This window comes from Podarcis bocagei (assembly GCF_964188305.1).
Source record: "Podarcis bocagei genome assembly, chromosome: 3".
In the NCBI taxonomy this organism is placed as follows: domain Eukaryota; kingdom Metazoa; phylum Chordata; class Lepidosauria; order Squamata; family Lacertidae; genus Podarcis; species Podarcis bocagei.
The window spans coordinates 17,760,668-17,786,843 of NC_138127.1; the positions used below are offsets into that span (position 1 = coordinate 17,760,668).

Consider the following 26,176-nt stretch of genomic DNA (forward strand, 5'->3'; position numbering starts at 1 on the left):
AGTGTACCAAATCACCCGTGGCACTGCCAAATGATGAATTCAACCAACTAAAGCACAATTTTATTCCAGGAAAGTACCTTTATTCAGTGCCAGTAAGCCAAATTACAGTTACATGTATTTCCCACACACCCTACAGAGACAGGCTGCTCATAAAACGAGGGAGTTTCAAGCTAGGAATTTCAGAGAGATCCACTGAAAACATACGTTAAGTAGCAATACACAGAACAGAGCGGGCTGTACTTCTTACAAGCCTTGAGTTATCAACAATGGGTGCTTGCATTACTCCTTTATGCTCAGATATGTCTAGATGTCAAGCTTGGGCCTTCAGCTGTGTTTGGACTACAACTCCCATCACCCCTAGCTAGCAGATCAGGGATGGATGGGGGCCGTAGTCCAAAACCAACTGGAGACCCAAGTTTGGGAAACTCTGGATGGACTAGATGGATTTAGTGACGATGCACTAACTTTCCTTTCAAGGCACTATCAAACCATGCAAATTACAGCAAAGCCTTTCCTTTGGCAATAACAGAGAAGGGTACACGTCCTTCCCAAATATGTAAGAACTGTACTGACCTTCGCTCCAAATGCAAGAAGCAAAGCAAAACAGTAGAGTCAGCTTATAATGTTACCTTCATATCAGCTTCGCCTCCACTGTGCGTATCCTGACAGAAGAAATTGTATCCGCCTTCCCATACTCCTGTCACCAGCTAAATGAAGGAAGAAAAAGAAAGAAGCCCATTGACAACATTGCACATTTTTACAATACTTTATATATATATATATATATATATATTAAAAAAATGAACTTAAAAGAATCAAAGTCATATTCACAAGACCTTAATGTAAAAGTCCCACAAAAGCAGTTTCATTAGATGCTGGAGGCAAAAAACAGCTTTTAAAAGAGTGGAGAGTGAGAGGGGGATTTTTCTAATCCGGCTTGGTCAGACCACACCTGGAATACTGTGTCCAATTCTGGGTGCCACAATTTAAGCAGGATGTTGACAAGCCAGATTGTGAGCAGAGGAGGGTGATTGAGGGTCTGGAAGTCAAATGCTATGAGGGAATCTGGAATGTTTAGTTTGGTAAAGAGGAGACTGAGAGTAGATATGATAGCCAACTTCATATATCTAAAGGGCTGTGTGGCGTTTGCCCTCCTAGGTGTGTGACATCATACTGGGTTCATAAGGAAAGGGTTAACTAATTGTAAAATGACTAACCAATGGGAACCCAAGGGGAGAAGTCAGGAGTTAGAGTTAGAGTTGCTGAAGAGACAGTCTGGAGTTAGGAGAGACAGAGAAGATAAGTCTGTGGGTTGGGCTAGTCTGGTGTGAGAGAGGGAGAGAATTTGTTAAGAGGAATCAGTCAAACAGTTGAGATAATCAGTCAGAAGGTATTAGGAAGGTATAGGCTGGTAAAGAAACTAAAGTTAAGATACTGACAGGAATATTATTTGAGAAACCATAAATTTGTTAATGTTTGTAAAATAAACTTGGGGTTTTTTGGTTCACTTTTAACAACTGACTAGACTCAGTGTTTTACGCTGGTTGGTGGCAGCAGGGAAGCGAGCACAGTGGTGGCACAGGGATCAATAGACCGTTAAACGTCCGGGGACCCTGTGCGATCACCACAGGCTGCCACATGGAAGATAGAGCAGGCTCCCGTTCCAGAGGGTAGGAGCTTGAAGTTACAAGAAAGGAGATTCCAACTAAACATCAGTAAGAGCTCTTCGACAGCAGAATGGAGTAGGGCTGCTGGTGGGTGTTGCCTCCCAAGGGCTGGACAGAGGGGCCTTTGGGCTTCAGATTCCCTATCATGCACTACTCAGTCAGGTTTTGGAAATGTCTGCTATCCAATAACCTGCAAAACCTATCTACTAGAGGTAAAAGTGAGATACAGTGGTACCTCTGGTTACATACGCTTCAGGTTACAGGCTCCGCTAACCCAGAAATAGTATCCCAGGTTAAGAACTTTGCTTCAGGATGAGAACAGAAATTGTGCTCCGGCGGCACGGCAGCAGCAGGAGGCCCCATTAGATAAAGTGGTGCTTCAGGTTAAGAACAGTTTCAGGTTAAGAACGGACCTTCAGAACAAATTAAGTACTTAACCCGAGGTACCACTGTATGTACACATCACAGTGCTGAAATAGCCTGCAACTCTTATGGGGGGGATTGATAATCTTTAAGAGGGCCTTCTATAAAAGCAGGATGAGAGTAGAGTCTGATTCGGAAACAGTCTTTCCATCAGACTTCTATTTCAAGTCTTCTTGACTTGACCACAAGAAGCTTCCTTACAAGAAAACATGAAAATATAATTTTAGATTTGACAAAAATACTCATCAAATCTCAGGAGTATTGACTTGGCTGGGCCAGCAAGCAAAACAAAACAAAACTCAACTCAAGGCAAGAGGTCAGGCTTTATAATTTAGATAACGTCTTCTGAAAAATGTTTATCTAGAACTTCATGTAATATATCTTCCTTGACCCCCCCCCCAAAAAAAACCACACACAGCATTTTAAAATCAAAGGACTAACCTCAACATTTAGAGTGCACATATAGTGAATGTCAACTGGTTTCCATAAACAGTTCTAAATGTGCAAGACTCATGGCTTTAGCATGCCTAAGATTTCTCCAGCTGAGATTTCCGCATTTTTATGAAATCAGATATAGCTCTTGTGGCTGAACCAGGACTTGGTCAGTTCATATTCACAAAGCTTAGTTGGTGGCCTAGAGGCAGTCACTTTCTATTGGGCTGGACTACCTAACAGGGCTGTTGGGTGGATAAAACTGCGGGGAGGGGGGCAGGAAAGATAAAATTAAATATGCTTTCCAAACTCTTTGGATGAAGAGGGTGGAACAAAAATATAAATGCAATGTAATAAGCAGCTCTCATTTGGCATTCCCCCCACCTAACCTCACTATAAAACTACTGCTTTGTTTCCAGTAGAAAAATAAAAACATGCATTTTGAAAACAAGATACTCTAACTTTTTGTTGGGGAGTGGGGGTGGGAGTACTACCCAATGATAGCATAATCATTATCTGCAGAATTTTCGTTCAAACTTTCTCAAGAAACTCTGGCTTTGGGAATACCACAAACAATACGTTCTCCATTTATAGTTTGCAAGTTCCCCATAGCAACCTGCTGTCCATTCCTGTTGCCACTGCATTCAGTCTCTGTAGTTATCTCATCTTACATTTGAAATGACAAAGAGGCTTCAGCACACATGGGAAGGAGGACATGACCATTAATTGTTTCCTACAGGATTTCCCACAAGCTCTACAGCAGCAGCAGTTTGGTGTATGTGTGCTTTGTCTTTGCTGTCAAACAAAACAAAAGAAAACCCTTCTATACATAATGCAGATTTGTGCCCACCATTTAGAAAGCCCCTTACTACCACAGCATCCTAAATTATTATCTGTTCACAGAAGTCAAGATTTCTCCACCTTTTCCAGTCTTGCAGATCACTGGCATTATTAACTAGTCTACTATATTCTGTTGAGCCTTGGCTACTGATTGAAGGGTCTAACCACACATTAGGTTAACAATGTGATTAGCAATGACACAAGGGATTTAAAAAAATAAAATAGCAAGTGGGTGGGTGTCACAGAGGGAGGAGCAGGTAACAGATTTTTATTTTGCTTTCAAAAAACACGCAAAAGGTACATTTTAAAATGTACCATTTCTACTAAAGCAACATGACCTTGAAAGCCAAACACAATATCTGAAGTTATTTGTTCGGCCAGATATTTCCCTTCAAATTAAAAATCAGAAGGGGGGGGATGCATTCCTGTGAGGTTCTAAAGGAGAAAGGATTGCGTAGATGTCTTCACTGCAAGTAATCCTGGTGCCAAAATATTTGCTCTGGAACACATGCCACAGATGCCGCTATCTCACTTGAAGGCCTACTTTGACACTGCAAGTATGTTCAAGTGGAAAAGTAAATGCAGACTAATGATCTCTAAACAAATAAACTGCTCCTGTCATATCTGCAATAATTAGGCATTTCCCAAGCAATATAAAAAGTTAGGTATCTAACTTCCTGAGACAAGTGCTGTTTGTTGTGAGGTTTTTCTGCAGGGAGAAGGCGTGGGGACAAACTGTTTAAGACTGTCATGCCACTTTTGCAGAAGACTCTGAACTCCTATTCTAGCACATTTGCTCCTGTTCCCATTTTAGCCGGGATCTTTTAGAACACTTCACATGAACATCCTACTCAGGTACCAAGCAAAGCCAGAATAACTAGGCTACAGAGCCTCCAGACCTTTATAGAATGGGAAAACAAACCTTGTCTCCCCAGGTAAGGAAAGGCAATTCTGTGCAAACCAAGAACATGCCATGCCGCCCCCCCTCCCCCGGAAAGCAACTGATAATGGAACTGGAGAGCACTGGATGGAAGGCTGGAAAAACAAAATCTAGCAAGGGGAGGAATAATTGAATAACCTAGATTCAGCATCAAGAAATATCGAATACACAACTGACAGGTTGGTAGCTGGAGGTCCTTTTATCTATTTCTTTCTTCTTTTTACTCTCTTTACTTTTATCTCCCTCGGTGGTTTATTGTTATTCTCATATTATTATTCTATCTCCTTGTACTTTGGTAAGAACTGTATCCCCTTCATGGATCACTGCCTTGTTGTGGTGAAGGGGCTTGAATAACTCAAGAGAAGCTATGAGCTATGCTGTGCAGGGCCACCCAAGACGGACAGGTCATAGCCAAGAGTTTAGACTAAATGTGATCCACCTGCAGAAGGAACTGGCAAACCACTCCAGTATTTTGCCAAGAAAACTCCATGGACATAAAAAAAAGAGAAGCTTTGAGAAGAAAGTGAGAGTTTCCAAGTCATGCTCTGGTTCATGGGGTCACGGAGAGTCGAAAACGACTAAGACGACTAAACAACAAGAACTGTATACAGATAAGGGGGAGGACAGTTTGAGAACCCTGTGTGAGAGGTGGGTAAGGAGAGATACCACAGGGAGGAGAGGCTGTGGGAAGAGAGGGATGGGGCCAGGTGAGAGCTGGGAGGGCACACCTTCCTCTGTAGGGGATGCAAGTTACAATATAAGCAATGAGTAGTTTCTTTTTTCCTGTTCCTTCTTCCTTTAGTTTCTTTCTTTATTGTATTTCCTGTAGATTAGTTTGCTTTTTTTATGGTATTGTGAAAATGTCAATAATTCCCCCCCAAAACAACAACAACATGCGTTTCTAATATCATAGCATTCTACGTAACTATTATTCAAAGGATGTGTTTGCTAAAGACTCATTTCATGCAGTTTTCTAGTCTTCCGAGCTGCTTGCCGTGCCATAGGAGCAGGTTATGGTCTCCGTCACTTAACCACACATCTCCCATAAAATGCGGACAAGGGTTTTGTGCATTCAGCCATGCATGGAACGGCCCTACTTGTTCACTTATTTCAGGAATGTATAAGCCACTTTCTCTGCCAAACCGCACTTGAGGTAAGTGCTACGGTCAAACATGCAAAGCTTTTGCAGGATGAGCTTAGAAGACTATGTTCCTCTGCCACCAGAAAGGCGTTGGTGGCCTGTAAATGTATGAACTGTGCGACTATAATGGTTAACTTTTTAGGAGTCACAATTGGTCAAAGTTTACCAAAGCTGGGGATGGGGGGAGAGAGACGGAAATAAATTACAAGGATTGTGATGCCCAAGCTTCCAGACAAATATATTCACCTTGATCACTGATAGGGCATTTGCTGGTGGTCCCACACACCCCTGAGGTTTGACTGGCCGTTTTGATTGTTTGATTGTTTGATTGATTGATTGATTTGATATTGATTGATTCTATTTCTATGCTGCTTTTTATTCAAATAAATCCCAAAGAAGCTTACAAACAAAGGATAAAAATAACATAATGGAACATCACGAATACAGCATAAATCATATAGAATAGCAACAAAACAAACAAACAAAGCTCTGTTGAATTTGTACACATATGCTCTCCCCTCCACCATGACTCATAAACTTTCATTCTGTTCATCAAAATACACCTGCACATAATGTTCCTGGCAGCAACCCCCTTCTGAAGGATCCTTGTGATGGAGGTGGTCAGCACAAAGACTCTCTCCCCTCACATCCTTTCTGCCACATTACCAGGGACCGAGCCTTTAGTGTGGCAGGCTCTGCCCTGTGGAACTCCTTGCAAAAACAGAGATTTGGTGGGAGCCATTCCCAGTTGCTTTTAGAAGTCTTCTAAAACTGTATTATTCGGAGAGGCCTCCTGAACCTGATATTTTGTATGAAAGCATGGAACAAGCAATGCGAGAAAAATGCACAGCCTCTTCATTTCTTACCTCATAAAACATATAGAGGGACAGAAGCGTAAGCCCGAGGTTATAGACCACTAGAATACCCCTGAAGGTGAACGGCTGCCTGTTCCGCATGTACTTTGGTCCTAACCATACGATTAATAAGTATAAGACGGTGAAGATGAAGGTAGGTGTGTAATTGGTCAGGAGAAACCATCCTTTTACTCTGGGATCTGAAACGGAACACAAAGGCAATATTTTTATCTGGATTAAGGCAATTTCAAAGACTTCTGAGATTTAAGACTGGCAGAATATCCCTTGTTAGGAAAGGCAGGGTGCACATTTATGCACGTTGTGGAAGCAGTTGCTCCAGAGCGTCTGACCAAATTCAATACCAACATTTCAGACCAAAGGAAGTTGAGAGGACAATCTGTGCTAGTGGTTTCTGGTGTGTGCGGAGATTTGGTTCCCCCTTTAGCAAGGCTTTCCTAAGAGAAGCCAAAGGAATAATAGCTGGGAGATACAGTGAGAAAAGCCCGTTGCTCTGAATTGCACACAAACCCCCACACCCGTGGCAAGGTTTTATTTAATTGCTCTGTTGCTAAACAACTAATTATGCTCCCTTTACAAAAGTGCTGCTCCCTGAAGGAGCACCTGACACACTAGCCTTTCCTGGTTCTCTCTCAAATCTTGATACCCGGTGCTTTTATATTCCAAGTTACTGTACTTTTAATTCTCTCCTTCCTGACATCTCCATTACTCCCATTATCTGAAATTAGATGGGTTTTGTGAGAGCCATGATGCTCGCCTCACCTTTCAAGTTGGCACTTCCTCAGTTTTCTTGATTCCCACCCATCTGAACTACCAGGCTTTGTGGCAAAATAAGGAGAATGTAAATATTTTAAATAGTGCTTAAATATTATAAAGAGATCCGAGATCCCATGTTCGCACAATTAAGCTTTGCTGTTGAATCTGAAAAATATATTCCGAGGAGTTGCACTTTCGGGGGGGGGGGGGCCTTTCATGTTTTGGAAACCTGGGGATGATCCAAGAAAATGGGAGAATCTTTCATTCCCATGGGTGTGTCATAGTAGAGTTAAGCAAATGGATGATATGATGCTGCTTTATACCAGGGATGGGGAAGCTGGTACCCTCCAGATGTTATAGCACCCCCATCAGCCCCAGCCAGCATGGCCAATGGGCAGAGCTGATGAGAGCGGAAGCCCAGTCACATCTGGAGAGCCCAGTCTTACACCATCAGAACTTTGGTCCAGCTAGGACAATGCTATCTGTTCTAATGCGCAGCAACATGCACAGGTCATAAGCAGAAGCCTCCTCAGATCTTACAAGTGGAAACACCAGGAAGCAAACTTGGGCAGTGTTAGAAACTAGGTGCCAAATGGCTCCTTAAACCAAGATTACAGTCATCAAAACAGAATGTCTAGTTGCCATTTTTGAGCAAGATGGCTCTAAAGCAGGGTTTCCCAAATGTGGGTCTCCATCTGTTTTTTTGAACTACAATTCCCACTGGTCCTTCTAGCTAGGGATGATGGGAAATGTAGTCCAAAAACAGGTGGAGACACAGGTTTGGGAAACCCTGCTCTAAAGTCTTATTTTTCAAAGGATGGAAATGACTGGGATTGATTCTCAGTTAAACATCTGGCTAGCTCAGATGACAACCCTGACCTAGGTTAAGAGCTTTGAGAACTTAAAGAAGAAAAGTCACTTGATTTTCAGGGACAGCCCACATATATATTGACCTATTCCAACCTCTTTTTCTTAATGGTGACACAGCCCATTCATAATGTAGGGATATTCTTCACAACTCTGAGCAGGGCAGTGGGGTGGGCTCAGTGAAGACAAGCTGCAACAATTAACTATGATGTTGTTCACTGCTCCTGCTGCACAGAAAAAGCATTTTGGTTCCTGAAATTCATTCTGACCATGCAGATATTCTACAACTGATAGTATTCTACAGCCAATATCCAATGATCCCCAAGCCTGCACCTCCAGATGGTGAAGATCTCAGGTGCTTTCCTGGTGCTCAGGACATCTTCACTTGGTCGCAAGTGGTCAAAAGTCAGGCGCAAAACATGCCGGGTGCCTGGCTAAATTCGAACCCCAAACTTGGGGTTTACTCCATGCAGAATTGTGTGTTCTGTCATTTAAGCTACACTATGAGCTTTTATCTTTCCCACAGATATCAATGGCATTTCAGTGGTTCAGTTTGGATAGATTGCTTCCACAATTGTTTAACATACGCCAAATGCAAGAGCAATTTCATATTTTCTGATAGCTGTAAAACTGTCTTGTTATGTTTAGGAGTCTATTAACTGACAGGAGTTTTTGAACATATGCTAATATAAATGGGCTGCCTCATTCATGTGTTTTCCTTTCTGACGTCAGGACCAAATGTCACTACAGAATTCTCACCCCGCAGGGTCACTGGAACATGCGGGCTCAATTTTTGTGCCAACTCAGCTGATGCAGAGGGTGAGATCAGCAAGGGTGCCTCAAATGCAGTATGTCTAAGCAAACACACAAAAAGGGCAACTGTTTCATTTTGTTCGTGACTGTGCTTTCCATGGGAACAGAACCACAGAGGCGGAGTCTTAAAAGGAGCTATTTTGTACACAGAAGAATTCAGCGCAGAAATATGCTAGCTACTCACTGACGCTGCTGCTGGGGAGTTCATTTATTAATGTAATTATAGGCCACCTCTCCAAAAGGTATAGCTACCTAAAGTGGCACAAATCAGAACACCCCTTGTATTGAATTCCAACAATGATACAAGTATATATCTAATAAAGCACTTGTATCCATTGCAAGCCAAAGCAAAGCAAAGCAAAAAAACCAACCATGCAGGGATTTCAGTCCTCATTCCAGTGACTACTACACAACATCTTAATTAAGAGGTTTTTTTAAATGTCACTGTATTCAGAGACATAAAAACCTTTGGCAAATAATCAGGAACTAGGTAGCCCACACTCTCCCAAATAAACCACCTACCTCTGGGTCCAAGCCAAACGTCCAGGTAGCTATTGATTGTTTCATCCAGAGACGTCATTGTGCAACCTGTGTGGAAGATGGGGAGAAAACAGTTATTTTGCTCTTTTCTATGGAAATGCTGCTATCAGGAAACAGTTTAAAACAGCATGAGATACGTTTGTGGGTGTGGGAATCCATGGCTCCCTAGATGGTGCTAGACTGCAACACCCATCATCCCTGTGAATTGACCGCACTGCCTGTGGCTGATGGGAGTTGGAGTCCAGCAACAACCAAAAGGCCACAGGCTCCCCAAGTATTCCTCTGAACACTTGGCAGATTTTTGCAAGAATATTTAGGGGATTGCAGCCCATCTTTGGCATTGAAGGCTGCTCCACTGTCAGTATACCTCTGAATCACAGGTGGAAAGAGTGCTGTTGCACTCACATCGTGGTATTAACATGACTTTCTGCATTTCCCAAAGCCAGGACACAAATAAGGAGCCTATACTAGTTCAAATGTGCATTTATAAATGGTATTCTTCTACTTATTGCAAGGGAGGGTTAAAGGAGATTTAGGGAAATTCCACAAAACGTTATGTTAGATACACATTTCCTTATGGAGTTTCAAATGCTTAAAGCATGGTGTAACTTTGTAAGACTTCTTTTGCATTCAGTAGTTAAGAGCTGCAGGAAGACCGCAAATAATGGGAGAAGACACTGACGCTGAACAGAGCACATCATAAAGTTTACATCCCTAAAGACGTATTTAAAAACATCTCCCGCCATCTTGAAGGCAGCATACAAGGAAAGAGATAAAATGGAAGCCATCTCTACTTTACAATATTCACAAGTCAAAGCCTGAAACAGATGCAGCAGGAACTTGTTTTATAGCTCATAGCTACACAGGAAATACTTATAATTAAAAAGGGACTCTTCACCTGCCTTCCTCCTCTCCTACTTTATAAATAATCCTGAGTCACTTTTTGGCCTCTCTCTCTCTCTCTCTCTCTCTCTCTCTCTCTCTGTGTGTGTGTGTGTGTGTGTGTGTGTCTGTATGCACAAAACAAAACAAGTCTATGTACAGCGAAACCATAGCAGCAGCTCATTTAACCAAAAGATGAGAGTTGCCAAATAAAGCTTACCCGCAGCCCTGATATTTCAGACCAAGTTTAAACACAGCAGAATAAACAGTGTCTTATAATGACTTAATGCCACCTTCCAAATAAGCACAGCAGAACCAAGCTTGCCAAGTAAACTCCTCCTGGGACTTCACCTTTCGACAGTATGCATAGAGGAGGGGTGACACTGTCAAAACCATGCAGCTCTGCAGCATCTGAAAGTGAGGGTACTCTTTGCTGCCTGCTTCTGCACCAATGTTCAGAGGTGGATGGGTGTGTTTAAGGGGAAAAAGAGAGAGATCAGGTCTCCAGTTACCAGGTCAGCACCAACACTTGTGGTGCTGTGTTGACATCTTCCTAACCGGCAGAGACCAAAGCGCAGTCAAGAACCATTTCACTGCATTCAGAGACTCAATCTTTGGCATCCTCAGTTCAAAGGATCCCAGGCAACTGGGAAAACTTCTGCCTTGATGAAGCATTGCTAAGCAGAGTACATAATACCTTCATTGGAAGTTTTTAAGCAGAGGTTGGATGGCACCTGCTATGGAATCTTTAGTTGAGTTTCCTGCATTCCTTGGGTTCCGTCCAACTCTAAAATTCTATTATTCTGCTGGAATAGATGGACCAGTATAAGGCAGCTACACACACACAAACACACACACACACACACGTTATCTATCACTAAATGGGATGCAGGCACAGAATAATAAAGCACAATCAACATGGAGGTTAATAAGAAAATACTCCTCTTTGTAAAGCGTTCCAGAACTACATTCTTTCCCTAAAGTAGTCGCACTGTATCTCCCAGGTCTGTCCCATATATTGTGCAAGTTTGCAACTTTTGAGCTGTTCACACTGCTAGAGTTGCCTTATTTGGAAGAGCAAAAAAGAGGATACGTTTGCAGACTTTCTGCTTTTAACTACGGATCGCTATGACGACTCTCATTTTACAAACCCACAAGAAAGAGGGCGTGTCCTGGAAAAGGAGGACATATGGCAACCCCATGTCACAGCCACCAATTCCCAGTTACTGACACACAAGGGAGTCCTGCTCCTACCCCCCGCCAACCCTGAACTATGCAAAGAACTCACATTTCATGGAGCTGTAGAGTTATTTTACTGAGATCTCTCAGTAGCCAGCAATGCTACATTCAGACAAGACCAGGCAGGGCATATCAAACAGGGTGTGTGTATCAGAATAAATGGCATGATTCGCAGCAACAAAAGGTTTCACAGGCCCATGCTGAGATAAAATCAATATTAAATTGTTAAAAGGAAAGCAGCGTATTCCAAGGGCATTTGTTGCAGTTGTTTATTCACACATCACAATAACCTCAGCGATGTTGTTCAGCTGCTTCAAACTTTGACATGAACATTTCCATATACCCACCCCCAAGCATCTCCTGTTCCCCCCCCCCCCTCTTGGGTGGGAAAGCAAGTATTCATCCCTTCTCACTGTGTTTCTCTAAACAACAACAGCCACCACCCAATGCTGGATAATGCCACAGAACTACCTTGCCCTTTCTTAGCTCTGCTCTGCTCAACCCAGGAATAAGAGTATGCAACTGGCTACTTTAATAAGATTGACATAATCCACACTATCAGTAATATGGCTATACTAAGGATGGTTCCCCCCCCCCCCCGGATTTGCATTAGTAGGTTCCCCTCGCCACACACACACACACACACACACACACACACACACACACAACACACACACACACACACTCAGGAGCGGGAATATCACTTTTTTTTTTGCATGAAATGAAACTCAGGTAATGATGATGATGATGATGATGATGATGATTTATTTATACCCCACCCATCTGGCTGGGTTTCCCCAGCCACTCTGGGCATCTTCCAGCAAAATATTAAAAACATGATAAAACATCAAACATTAAAAACTTCCCTAAACAGGGCTGCCTTCAGATGTCTTCTATAAGTCAGATAGTTGTTTATTTCTTTGACATTTGATGGGAGGGTGTTTCACAGGGCGGGCGCCACTACAGAGAAGGCCCTCTGCCTGGTTCCCTGTAACCTCACTTCTCGCAGTGAGGGAACCGACAGATGGTCCTCACCGCTAGATCTCAGTGTCTGGGCAGAACGATGGAGGTGGAGACGCTCCTTCAGGTATACTGGACCGAGACCATTTAGGGCTTTAAAGGTCAGCACCAACACTTTGAAGTTTGCCCAGAAACGTACTGGGAGCCAGTGTAGGTCTTTCAGGACCAGTGTTATGTGGTCTCAGTGGCCACTCCCAGTCACCAGCCTAGCTGCCACATTCTGGATTAGTTGTAGTTTCCAGGTCACCTTCAAAGGTAGCCCCACGTAGAGCGCATTGCAGTAGTCCAAGCAGAAGATAACCAGAGCATGCACCACTCTGTCCAGACAGTCCACGGGCAGGTAAGGTCTCAGCCTGCGTACCAGATAGAGCTGGTAGACAGCTGCCCTGGACACAGAATTGACCTGCACCTCCATGGTCAGCTTTGAGTCCAAAATGGCTCCCAGGCTGCACACCTGCTCCTTCAGGGGCACAGTTACCCCATGTCAGGACCATGACACTTCTAGATGGTCACTAATTTCAGGTAGTATCGAATCACATGCTGGTAAATTAAGCTTGGATGATTAAAGGTGATTTGAAGCTCTTGCACAACTAACCAATTCCTCCTCTCTCCCGAAATCCCCCCCCCCAACTTTTAGCTGTAAGGAAAGTGACAGGAAAATGAAGTGGGCAGTGTGGGACAACACCTGCTTTGATGGAACACTGTCTTAGCCTCCCCACAAACAAATCAGAATGAATGATCAATAAACAGGTCATCTGGAAGTACTCTTATGGCTCAGTGGGTAAAGCATGAGAATCTTTACCTCAGGGTTGTGGGTTCGAGACCCACGCTGGGCAAAAGATTCCTGCATTGCAGGGGGCTGGACTGGATGACCCTCGTGGTCCCTTCCAACTCTACAGTTCTATGGTTTTTACAAAGAGCATGAACTTTGCTGATACGTTTTGATTTTTGGGGGGCACACTCCTGTCCAGCCACAGATAACATGGAAATCCTCCTTGAAATGGTTAACAGGCTTCAACAACATTAGCTAGAAAGTTTAGATCTGCTACGCAATTGAACCAAAGTACACAGACTTCTAGAATAACAGAAAATGGGAATTTAATTTTTCTCCCTCAAGATAATGGACTGGAAGTATAACTCAAAACAATTAGAGGCATGGAACATGCAAATTAGAAGATTGTGTGAAACATAAGGTATTTGCACATCTCTCTATAGGTATGTCACAAAATGGCCCACACCCACAAAAGTTAACAATTGGAACGGGATCCCCCAAGGTGCTTCTGGGGGCAGGGAAGCAGAAGGGGCATTATTCCAAAACTAAGCAGTCAAAATGCAGAGCATGACATTTCCTTTGCCATTGAGACAAGCACTCCAGCACAACACAAGACCCAAACACACATGAGCTGTGAGGTGTCCACTGTCTCACCAAATCCCTGGATCATGGGGGAGGAAGGTATCTTCTAACAGCAGTGTGTGTCCGTGCTTGTGCAATATAAACTGAGTTTACTAGTGTAAACAAGTATAGCATGACATAGTAAAGGCTGCATACAAAAATATATATTATTTGCAAAACAAACTGAGATAAGAAAGTCCTCTTTCACCTTGTAATTAGAAACTTGGGGAGGAGAACATTTACAGGTGAGTCATCCACTTGCCACCTGAATCTCCATGTGGTCATCTCACTTGGCTGAATTGACAATGATTGATTTGGTTACATAATACCATTATGGAATAAGCCAGAATGGTTTTGTGCTTGTGTAAATTTATTTGTATATGTATTAAGAGATGCAAGGTCTCTAAAGCCATTCAGTGGGGTGGGGTGGGGAGAACATGGAGAAAATATATACAGTGTAATGCATCAAATACACAATTATATACATTTTTTAAAAACTTGGCATATAAAATTCTTCATACTACACACCTTGAATGAATAAAATATTGTCTTTCAAAGCATTTCACTCACTCCAATACAGAAACTACTTTGTTGGAGGTTTTTCCTCAGTGTGCCCCCCAAATGTTTTTCTTTTAGAGTTTTACCCCCCCCCCAAAAAAAAAACACACGCAATGTTAGAAATATTTTAAAAGATCATTTTCTGAGGATGGGGAATGGTATATAGCATCTGTGTTCCTCTCCAAATATGTCTAGGCTTTCACATCTAAATATAAGCAAAACCACTGCTTAAACTGAATTCAGTTTTTTAAAAAGAAATAAAACGCTACTTTCAGAAAAAGAGCCTGGGTGTGTGGGGGGGGGAGAGTCTAAAAATATGAACTGTCTGGGAGGCTTTGGTCTCCTGCTTGCCCCATTGACCCTGTTTTTCAATCTCAGTTGACTATCCCACCTTCCTGCACTATACCTGGGTGGGGCTGGCTCGTGTTTTAAAAATGTGAACCTGCTACCACCATCATATACTGCGGAGGCCTTAGCTATGCTGTTACAAAAGTGTTTTGTGTATGTTTCCCCCCCCCTCTCAACTTGTGCCAACTCCTAACATCTGCTGCTGTGTTCTGAATGGAGAGCAAGAGACTGTGTCTGTGTGTGTGTGTTACGTATATCCCCAAATATGTGGACGTAACGTTAGGGATCTGAATTAAGAAATAAACCATTAAAAAAAATAATCCACCAGCTCAAGTGGCAGCAGTCCCTCCTTTTTCTCTTTTATTTTCCCTTTTCAAGAAACTGCAGGGATTTCTGGAAATACAACTCTCATTCTCTTTTGTAACGGGGAGAAAAATGATATTTTGCTGTCTCCTCCGACTCTGAGGAAACAAAAGCTGACTGTCACGACAGAAATTGCAAAGAAAAACAGGAACATCGCAACAGTGATGGTTCTTTTTATTATCTTTCTTTTTCCAGCTATAGTGTGTGATATTTGCAACAAGGATTGTATTACGTGAAGGCCTACCCTTCTTAAGGAGGCTTCAGTGGAAAGCAATTGTCTTCTGACATTCTGTGGATGAGTAGGATGAACCCAATTATGTGTGCATGTGGGGGGGGGGACTTGGGGAAAGGCTCCAGCACCTCCTACCTCCACACTCCTTTGGCCCTTTAAGATTTGTGGTGGAGTCCCTCTGAAACCCCAGGGTGGTCCGCCATGTTGTTTTGCATAAACCACATCCACTTTTGCAGGGCTTGATGTCATATATGATATCAGGCATGGGAAAGTTCAAACCGCAGCTAAAAGGCCCTAAACAGCCTCGGCCCAGTATACCTGAAGGAGCGTCTCCACCCCCATCATTCCGCCCGGACACTAAGGTCCAGGGCAGAGGGCCTTTAGGCAGTTCTCTCACTGTGAGAAGCGAAGTTACAGGGAACCAGGCAGAGGGCCTTCTCGTTAGTGGCGCCTGCCCTATGGAACGCTCTCACGTCAGATAACTATCTGACTTTTAGAAGACATCTGAAGGCAGCCCAGTTTAGGGATGCTTTTAATATTTGATGAACTGTATTTTAATATTTTGTTGGAAGCCGCTCAGAGTGGCTGGGGAAATCCATCCAGATGGGCAGGGTATTATTATTATTATTATTATTATTATTATTATTATTATTATTATTATTATTATATAAAAGGAAGAAGAATTGGGAGTGCACTCAAAGTCTACTCCCAATTCTTCCTTCGCTGCAAAGAAAGTATTGCTTTGATTTCCTGGCTAGAATTTTTGTTGAAAGGCCACCTTGCATTTAAAGACACGGGTATGCACTCTCATGTGCTGTTTGGACATTATTTTCTAAAAAAATATATAGTAATAAGAACTGGGAAAGGAAGTGCCTGCTTAGAGGTGACAAAAGTCTCGCAAGGATGTAAAAGTAACTTCCAGTACATAAGGCTCCGTCGCTTATTGACAAAGAGGAAAAAAAGGCACGGGGTACAATCTCTTCCTTCATATTGGTTGGAAGGTATTATAAAAGGAGTTTGTCCTCCCCTGGAAACCCTTTGTGCCTTTGCAGGAGGTCTGCCTCACATGGAGAATGAAAGCCGTAAGTGATTCTGACAAAGTTAGAGGCTGCTAGCCAAAGCACTTCCCTGAGAATTAGGAGGTAATCTGCAGAATGCAGTCCAGATGAACCCAACCAAAAAAACTCACCACATCTCTCCCCATTAAGATGACTTTCACAATCCTCCAAGCCAAACAACATCTCCTCTGCCAGAGTTCAAAAGTATAACTATTACACTGGGAAATTCAGCACGGTACAATTAGTCACAGTACAGAAATGGCAGGCTAGCCTTGCGGAAGAGTTTTGAAAAGATGTCAGAAGCCACATGATCAAAGGATAAATTCTGGCTTGTTCAAACTCGTGTTTGTGGCTCAGACGCCAGTCCAGAACAGACCCACATCCAGGCATGAATGGCTTTAATCTATGCTTGCTGTCTTGTTAGAATTCTTTTCTCCTAGTTCAAGGCAGTGTGCTGGAGATTTTGATACACCAGGTCTTCAGCACAGCTCCCCCTGAAGCATTTCCCTCACCCCAACCTCACATCTCCGGCTGTCTCTCCAATATTTCTGCTTGGACGCTTAATTGTTGTCTCAGTCTCAATCTTCTCAAGACTGTACTTCTCATCTTTCCTCCCAAGCCTCCTTTCTTTGTTCCTGCTTCACCCTGCACACTTTCTTTGTTCGTCGACAATGTTGCCATCTACCCTGTTGAACAGGCGTGTAACCTTGGTTTTTCTCCCCCTCCTTTGTTCCTCATACAGAGTCCACAGCTACATTGTGTTGCTTTGCAAAGAAAGTGGCCCTTCCCACCGCAGGAACTCAAGTCTACACCATGGTAATCTCTCATCTTTCTAGACTACAGCCTCCTCCTCTTTGGTCTTCCACTGTCTCACCTGGTCCCCTCACATCTGTCAAGCACTCTGCCGCTGTAATAACATGCCTCTGTCACCACTCTGATCATGCAACACCACTCACTGAAATCTGTACCCAGGAAAGGAATTTGTTTTAGAAATTATCATTACTGATCTATTGTGGATTTGACACTTTGTGGAGTCACCTCCCTTGTAGATATTGCAAATGTTGAAATATTGCACGTGCAGGAATAGGCAAGTGGATAGCCGATGGTTAGGGATAAAATAGTTTAATGGAACATGTATTAGAAAATAAAGCAGCAACAGGAGGAATCTGGACACATCAAGAATAGAGGGCGGGAAACCAATTTTTTGGGAAACTGTATTAAATTTGTGGCTGATTAGGTACAATCTGGAAAAATCAATAAAAATGATTTGGCAAATTTTATCTCTCTACTTCTTTCTGTCTGTTTCCACATTCAGCGCAAGGTCCTTCAACCTCCTCCATAGCCTTGCCCCCCCCCCATCTCCTGATACATTCCTGCCAGTGACCTTTGCTCATCTAGTTCCACCACTTGTAGCTGCTCAAAGGTTTCCTGCATCCTCCAACAGCTCCATCACTTCTCCCTCGCTGCCCTGTGCCTGGGACTGCTTCCCAGAACATCTGTCCAAAAACCAGCTCATGCCCTAATGGAACTCTGAGCATGCACAACTGAAACACAGCCACGTTTGCACATCACAATAAACAGGGCATCTAGCCAGTGAAGCGGAGAGGAAAAAATCCCTGTGGAAATTTTATATTTCTTAAAATTCATTAGCAACAATGAATGGATGCGCCAGCTGAAAATGCAGCAATAGGCAAGCTTGGCAAGTTCACAGCTTTGTTTACTAAATAAAAGGAAATTGAACATGCTAAATCCGATCCCTCTGCAGGGAATTGGAAATTTTCTGATGAAGACTGAAAACACTAATTTGAGCATGATTTTTTTCCCACAAAAAAGGATTATTTCCCATTCAAAATGTTTTGTAAAAATCCCCATTGCTGTCACTGGGAACCAGAATATTGGCCAGTTGCTCACCAACAAGCTAGGATATGAAAGCCTACAAACCATGGCTTTTTAAAAAAAACACCCAAGATTCAATACTTTGCCACCACGGTAAGCAGAGCTCCTGGTTTGTTTCTCCCACCTGTTCCTGACCTAAATTTTATTTGTGAGCTCCTCTTGTACTCTGTAAAATGCCACATAACCACTGATGTCCTCATATAAACAGAAAGCACACCTACTATATAAGATTCCTATTGGTACAGTCTACCTTTCAGGTAGCTTGCCTGACACTTTATTCATTCTCTTCCACATTCTTTCCATTGATATTTCTTCTAGATCCTAACTGCTACTAGGAATCGTTAAGAAGCTCACTGGGGTAGGTTTTTTTTTTTGTTTGTTAGAAAGGTCACTCCCTGCCTCTTTAAAATATGCTCCTCTGCCTTCATAGTAGACAAACTACTGACGTGGGTGATTTCTTTTACCTCTACGGTCACAGAAAACATCCCTGGTTTTATGTAAGAGCAACAGCCTCCAAAGAAACACTACTGATAATTATCAAAATGAGAGATGCTGAAGTTATACTCACTGGTAACTCAAGAAAGATGCAATATAAGAGCAGGCTTGCAAGCTAGAGATGTCTCCAAAGTCATAATTACCTGGTTTGGAATATGGATTTGCCCTGCTTGTAACGCTGGCAGTATTATGAATCAAGTGTCACTCCCTGGCACAAGTTCTTCTTTGGCTCAGAAGGTAAAATGAGATTCTCATCGTGCAGAGTCAGCATTCAGGCTAACCCAGCGACTTTTGAAGGGGCAAGCACAAAGTCCTTTGTGTGTTAACTCCTTGCTGTCAACAAAGCTCAGCTAATATCACTGTGAAATATGTGACCCGACAACCGATCAAAATGCAAGGCTGCCTGAGGAGTATCATCTGTTTCAGTCCATTAAAAGAAGCTAATCCCAGAGCAGCCAGTTTGCTGCCAACATTTCACATGACTGTTCTCCTCCATCCACAGCAACATTGAAAGCTGCCCTCCACTGAGTTCATCCAGTTTACTACTGTGTACCAGTGCTAGAAACTCAGATACAGTGGTACCTCAGGTTACATACACTTCAGGTTACATACGCTTCAGGTTACAGACTCCGCTAACCCAGAAATATTAAGAACTTTGCTTCAGGATGAGAACAGAAATTGTGCTCTGGCGGCGCGGCAGCAGCAGGAGGCCCCATTAGCTAAAGTGGTGCTTCAGGTTAAGAACAGTTTCAGCTTAAGAACGGACCTCCGGAACAAATTAAGTACTTAAACTGAGGTACTGTATATAAGCTAGGTGCCAAATGGCTTCTTAAACCAAGATTACACAAAACGGAATGTCTACTTGCCCTCTCGGGGCAAGACAGCTCTAAAGTTCTTCAAATGACAGACTGACTGTGATTGTTAAACATCTGGCTAGTTCAGATGACAACCCCGAGCTAGGTTAAGAGCTTTGAGAACTTAAAGAAGAAAAGGCACTTGCTCCAGAGACAGCCCACATATATATTGGCCTGTCACTTCCTCTTTTTCCTTAATAGTGACACAGACCATTCATAATGTAGGGATATTCTTCACGACTGTTAGCAGGACAGTGGGGTGGGCTCAGTGAAGACAAGCTGCAACAATTAACTATGATGTTGTTCACTGCTCATGCTGCAAAGAAAAAAGCATTTTGGTTCCTGAAATTCATTCCGGTTGTGCAGGTAAAATGTAACGGATAGAATTCTACAGGATGTGGTATTAGTGTGTGAAAACAATCCAGACCCAGGCAACCCCCTTTATGCAACTCCAGATGGTAGAGATGTCAGGCACCTTCCTGGTGCCCAGGCATCTTCCTGTGGTCAAAAGTGGCTGAATGCTAGGTGCAAAATGCACCTGGCTAATTTTGAACTCTGCTGTATGGAAATGAGAGCTGGACCATAAAGAAGGCTGATCGCTGAAGAATTGATGCTTTTGAATTATGGTGCTGGAGGAGACTCTTGAGAGTCCCATGGACTGCAAGAAGATCAAACCTATCCATTCTTAAGGAAATCAGCCCTGAGTGCTCACTGGAAGGACAGATCATGAAGCTGAGGCTCCAGTACTTTCTCGATGGCCATAATCCAGGCTCAGCATTATTAACTGGACTTAGATAAGCCATGGTTCCCCTTCCTACCCTCCTCTGAGGCTCGCTTTAAAGCAGCAAAGTGGACAGGAGCTGCCCGCTTTAAATAGTTTAGTGCAACATTTGATTCAGAATATTTTTTTGTGTGTTTTCCTCCTCTAAAAACTAGGTGCGCCCTATGGTCAGGTGCGCCCTATGGAGCAAAAAAATATGGTAATTCAGCAAGCAGCATCCATTTAACCATTTCTTACAGAGTGAGGGACTTCTGTCTGCTCTTCCCCCATTCTTAGTGCACTTCCAGACTGTCACTATTTTGGGGCGAGAGTCAATCACAGACCGGCACACCCAAGTTGCACGTTTAGAGCTGATTTGGAGCTCTTGGACAACCAAACCACCTTTTTTCAACAAGGAAACGACAGGAACATGAACTGAAACTGATGGGAGAGCAATTGCTTGATGCAACTTTGTCCTTGCGAAAAAATCAGAATGACTACTATCTACACGTACAAGCATATACAGAGCAAAGCAGTGGTTAATTTTAATTGGAACAGTGGGGACGAGAGGGGATGGAGCATTTAACCCTTGCTACAAATGCTGCTTTTCTGATCACATGACCAAACTAGTGCTGTTTTTCTAGAAAAAGAGGTGCCAGAGTTCACCACGAACCTCTCCCTTGTTCTCTTAGAATGGCAATGGTGTCCACCAGAGCTGAGCTCCGGCTGAAAAAAAGCCCTGTCCCAAACTATCGTATGTCCTCCTGAAGGAAAGATGATGATGATGATGATGATGATGAGGAGGAGGAGGAGGAGGAGGAGGAGGAGGAGAAGAAGAAGAAGAAGAAGAAGAAGAAGAAGAAGAAGAAGAAGAAGAAGAAGAAGGCCGCAGATTTAGAGCAGCAAGTAGAAAAAGCTACACATTTCCTTCGGTAGCACTGCTATGTCAATTGAAATTAACAAAGGGGTGCAGGTGCTTGAAAGTGGGGAGCAGGACTTTCCTGTTATGTCACCTTTAGCTCTTAAGACCCCCACCCCACCTAAAAGATATTTTTAAAACGTTTTAAGCTTTCAAGCAGGGATAGCTAACATGAAACCGTCCAGATGTTGCGGTTCTCTAACTTTCATCCACCCCGGCCAGCATGGCCAATGGTCTGGAATGAACACAACCCTAGTCTGTCAACATCTGGAGTGTACTATGCTGGCTACCCTGGGCTTAAGGAGGTATACTGGAAAATAAAACTGAATTGCTTGATTTAGATCCCTTGTCATCCTCCTCCATTTCTCTCTCACACACCCCTACCTGGAACTCTTCCAGTTGTTGCAGGTTCTGCCCAAAGGAGAATGTGCAGTTGTACCTCAGCTGGTCTGGCAAGAGGAAGACAGGTGAGCAAACCAGCCAAGGAAACTTTCAAGCCTTCCGTACAGCCCTTCTCCTCAGCCGCTTTTACTTCCACCCTCAGCAAGGAGGAAACTAAGGAGATGGGTTGTGCAAGGGCTCCTCCTTCCCTGCTGTTGCTTTTGTGGCATGGCCTTCAGACCTTTCCTTGTGCTAAAACACAACTGGGCATAAAACTTGTGCATAAACCTTGTGCACAACTTGTGCATAAAACAACTGGGCACCGAGTGAGCACTGGAAAGCTTTGGATTTGAAGAGAGACCACACAAAGGAGCTCAGGAATAGGTGGCTGCAAATAATGGATAATTAAAATGCCCCCACCCCCGAGAGCAGCAGACACTCAGGGAAAGCACTGCAATTGCCCACAGGCTGAATGTTGTGCAGGCCTGGATTAAGGAAACAAAACCCTCTATAACAGCATTAACTGTGCACTTCTGCTGTTTCAAAAAAAAAAAGTGCAGTAAATAATTTCCAGTAGAGTCAGGTGAAGAGTTTTGATTTCTTCCATCTTAGGGTTTGTGTGTTTGTGTAATTTTCCTTTTTTAATGGTTGTAATTTCAAACTGAGAATATTATAAGCAGAAGAGCATTGTGGGAGCTTGGATCTACATTTCTAAATGAGCAAGAAATTTGACCCCAAGAGTTCAAGAGGGGGTGAAGTTTTCCTCTTCCTACTGTTAGCTGGCTGCAAATCACTCCCAAATATTATAAGCAGATATTTGCAGTGGCGTAGCGTGGGGGTGCCAGGGGGGCAGGCCGCACCGGGCGCAACATCTGGGGGGGGCGCTCGCTGCCTCCGGAGTCGCCGAAGAGCCTCGGGCGCAGGCTGTAGCAGAGCCGCATGTCTCGCGGAACCGACGAGCTGTGCGCGCGTCCGGGCTGAAGGCGCCCGGCAGGCAGCGGCTCTCAGCGCTCGCCGCGGAGGACGTGCCAGGCAGCCCCTTCTCACAGCCCCGCCTCCACCGCTGCTGCTGCAGCTGCTGGGCCATTGCATTTTCCTCGCCTCTCTGCCCCCCTCCTCCTCCGGGCAAGCGGCGTCGTTTGGGCGGCAGCGCCAGCGGCAACTCGCAGGTTAGGGGTTAGGGGGGGCACAAATTACGTGCCTTGCCCCGGGTTAGGGGGCGCAAATTACTTGCATTGCCCCGGGTGCTGACAACTCACGCTACGCCGCTGGATATTTGACCTGCTGCAAATCACTCCCAAAAGCTGCAAATCACTCCCAAAAGCACTTTTTCTCTCTCTCCTTGCAATCCCAGAATATTTATTTCCACGTGCTAGCAATCTAACTTACCTTCCAAATAATAAAGGTTATTTGATGGAATGGGAAATCAGCAAAGTTTCGGGGGGGGGGATAAGAAGTTTCTCTCCTTCCCTTGACCCCCAACCTCCCATTCCCCCGCCCCTTAAAAAAGCGCACCCAACAAACAAAGACAACTGAGTATTATTTGTCATCCAGCTCCTGACATTATCTTACATTTCAGCCTCTTGGTAAGGACAATGCTTTCTATGTGATAGATATCGACGGCCTGAAGGAGAGACTAAGGGTAGTTGCCAAATACAAAGAACGCTTAGTACCCACGGTAATAGAAATACATCAACCAGAACACGGAAACAAGGTGGCAAAAGTAGGACAATGCACAAGCCCTTGAAGGCAGAGACAGAGAGAAAGATGTCAAAGTCCAGTTCGAAGAACATTGTTCTCATTTGGTATCAAAGTAAACGTCGTTTCAGAAACCAGAGGCCTTTCTGCTGGGCATAGTCGGCCAATTGGTGCCAAAGAAGGATAGAACTTTCTTTATGTATGCCACAAGAGCAGCAAGAATACTTATCGCAAAGTATTGGAAGACACAAGATCTACCCACCTTGGAAGAATGGCAGATGAAGGTGATGGACTATATGGAACTGGCAGAAATGACTGGCAGAATCCGAGACCAGGGAGAAGAGTCGGTGGAAGAAGATTGGGAAAAGTTCAAAGATTATTTACAGAAACACTGTAAAATTAATGAATGTTAGAATGATGTTGGATAGAAACTAAGTGGTTTCTAGCTGTAATGTTATAAGGGAATATGAAAAAATGGACTATTAATAGGTAAAAATCTAATGTTACAATACTTTAAGATTGAAGATTAGGATAAACAAAGAGGGGAGGGATTTGCTGAACTAACAAACTGAATTGGAATACAGAAAAGGGAGGCGTGAGGAGGTCCGGGAAATAAGCAAATGATTGCTTATTTGTGCAATAAGTGATTGAAAGACTGAATTGTTTTTAACTATTTTTATTTTGTATTTTTCTTTTTTCTTTTTTTTTCTTTTGTAATATTTTGAAAATCTTAATAAATATCTGTCAGAGCTGCTTCCAGATCCTAGCTCACAGAGGATCACGCTAGCCAGCGGTCACTTTATAAAAGTCTTTATTGAGTTACAGTTTCCATTCTCAAGCTGCTGCGCGCAACTCTACGTCTTAAGGGTTAGACCGGCGAAGCTCCGTCTGAGTCTCCGCCCCCTGTGCACCAGCTTACTAACCTAGCTTTACTCCACCTTTTCCGCCTGACCGTTCTTCTCTGGGTCCCTCTGCCCCCCGGGGTCTTTTCCTTCCGGGACTCTTCTGACGCGGACCCCCCGGACCCTCCTGTCTCCTTGCGCCGGGCTTTAGGACCTGGCTCCCTTTCCGGGCTGCTTACTGCGCCACCTTCCTGTGCATTTGAACTTGGCGCGCGCGCCCAACCTTCCACTTTCCTCCTGACCATTTCTTCACTCTCCGATGGAGGTGTGGCCACTCCTGACTCGTGCCCTCCCTCCTGTTGCGAGCTGCCAGCGCTTGATGCCTGGCGTCCTTCTTCTCCCCTGCTCTCTGTTGGTGACGCTGGTCCCGATTTCCAACTGCTCCCCTCTGAGCCCCCTCTGGACCCTTCTTCCTGGGGTGTCCCCCTAGGCTCCCCCCTTGCTCTGGCCACTGGTGCTCCTTTCTGTGAATCTTCTGATTCACTGGAAAGACTCGGAGATCTCGGGTCGTCGTCATCACTCATCTTTTCTTCTGCCTCCTCCCCCTCGCTCTCTGTTTCCTCCCTTGCCCTCGCCTCTGCTCCTGAACCCCTGACAATATCTTTTTTTTAAAAAACAAAGTAAACATCGTTTCAGACCAGTATATTTAGGATTGCTTTTGTAAGAATTATTGAGAGGACTGGAAGCATGACTGGTTTCAAGGATTTCAGGGATGCAGATTTTGGCATTCTGTGCTACCTCTACAACATGGATAGGCAACCTAAGGCCCGGGGGCCGGATGCGGCCCAATCGCCTTCTCAGTCTGGCTCACAGACAGTCCGGGAATCAGCGTGTTTTTACATAAGTAGAATGTGTGCTTTTATTTAAAATGCATCTCTGGGTTATTTGTGGGGCGTAGGAATTTGTTCATCCCCCCCAAAAAAAATATAGTCTGGCCCCCACAAGGTCTGAGGGACACTGGACCAGCCCACTGCTGAAAAAGTTTGCTCTACAATTAACAAGTTACAAGAGCATCCTAGCATGGCATATATATGTAAGCAACCATTTCGAATATTGGGTTGTTTTCCCAGGCATCAAGGCTTCTTTTTTACATGGAACTTCAGGCTCTCCCTAATTTAGACCCCCTCACAAGGCATTCTTAAACCCTCTGTGCAAAGGGGGCATATGCACCAGCCCTGCCCACTCCACACTGACCTTCCTGCATTGTAAACAGAAGGTGCTTACAAACCCCCTCAAAACTTTTCTGTTAAATGTGGAGAAGGCTGAATTGATGGGTGGACAGAGTGGAGCTAATGAGCACTGACCCTCCGTGGACAGTTTAAGAATGCCTGGGAATGGCGTTTAAGCAGAAGCTCCTGACTTGAATTTCCAGGATGTGGCAATTGGCTGTTTTAGCACACGAATTCGCTTTTGCAAGACTGTGTATAGGCGTGAAACGTGACATGGAGCAAGTCTGGAGTCGCAAGAAATGAGAATGAAGTAGTAGATGGCACAGATGCAAATGTGGAAAGAATGAAAAACTGGGGAAGGAATCTCATGCTTTCTACAAAAGGAGCAATGGAGCCCGGGAGAGAATAGTTACACTTCGAAACCTCAGGCTGCAAAACTAGAGTTGCTTCAAGGTTGATTTATCTGTGGCAGAGCAGGTTCCTAATGCTAATATTTATATCTCAGTTAGATTACAATGTTTTTCAGAATATTACAAAGAAAAACAAACTTGGAGCCGGTTTTTAAATACCTTTACACTAAGGTTGGGACGTGGGTGGCGCTGTGGGTTAAACCACAGAGCCTAGGACTTGCCGATCAGAAGGTCAGCGGTTCAAATCCCTGTGACGGGGTGAGCTCCCGTTGCTCGATCCCTGCTCCTGCCCACCTAGCAGTTCAAAA

General features: G+C 43.9%; 1 protein-coding gene across 2 annotated transcripts in view; it reads right to left on the bottom strand.

Moving 5' to 3' along the window:
- ELOVL5 (ELOVL fatty acid elongase 5) overlaps window positions 1-26,176 on the bottom strand; it is a 74,032-nt gene that overhangs the window by 24,047 nt on the left and 23,809 nt on the right. For both annotated transcript variants that reach the window (XM_081189215.1, XM_081189214.1), the window contains exons 2-4: window positions 9,274-9,339; window positions 6,310-6,497; window positions 630-707 (exon numbers count right to left, since the gene is read on the bottom strand). In XM_081189215.1, the coding sequence (XP_081045341.1) occupies window positions 630-707; window positions 6,310-6,497; window positions 9,274-9,331 (324 nt within the window). In that variant the 5' untranslated portion in view covers window positions 9,332-9,339. The remainder of the gene's footprint in view (window positions 1-629; window positions 708-6,309; window positions 6,498-9,273; window positions 9,340-26,176) is intronic.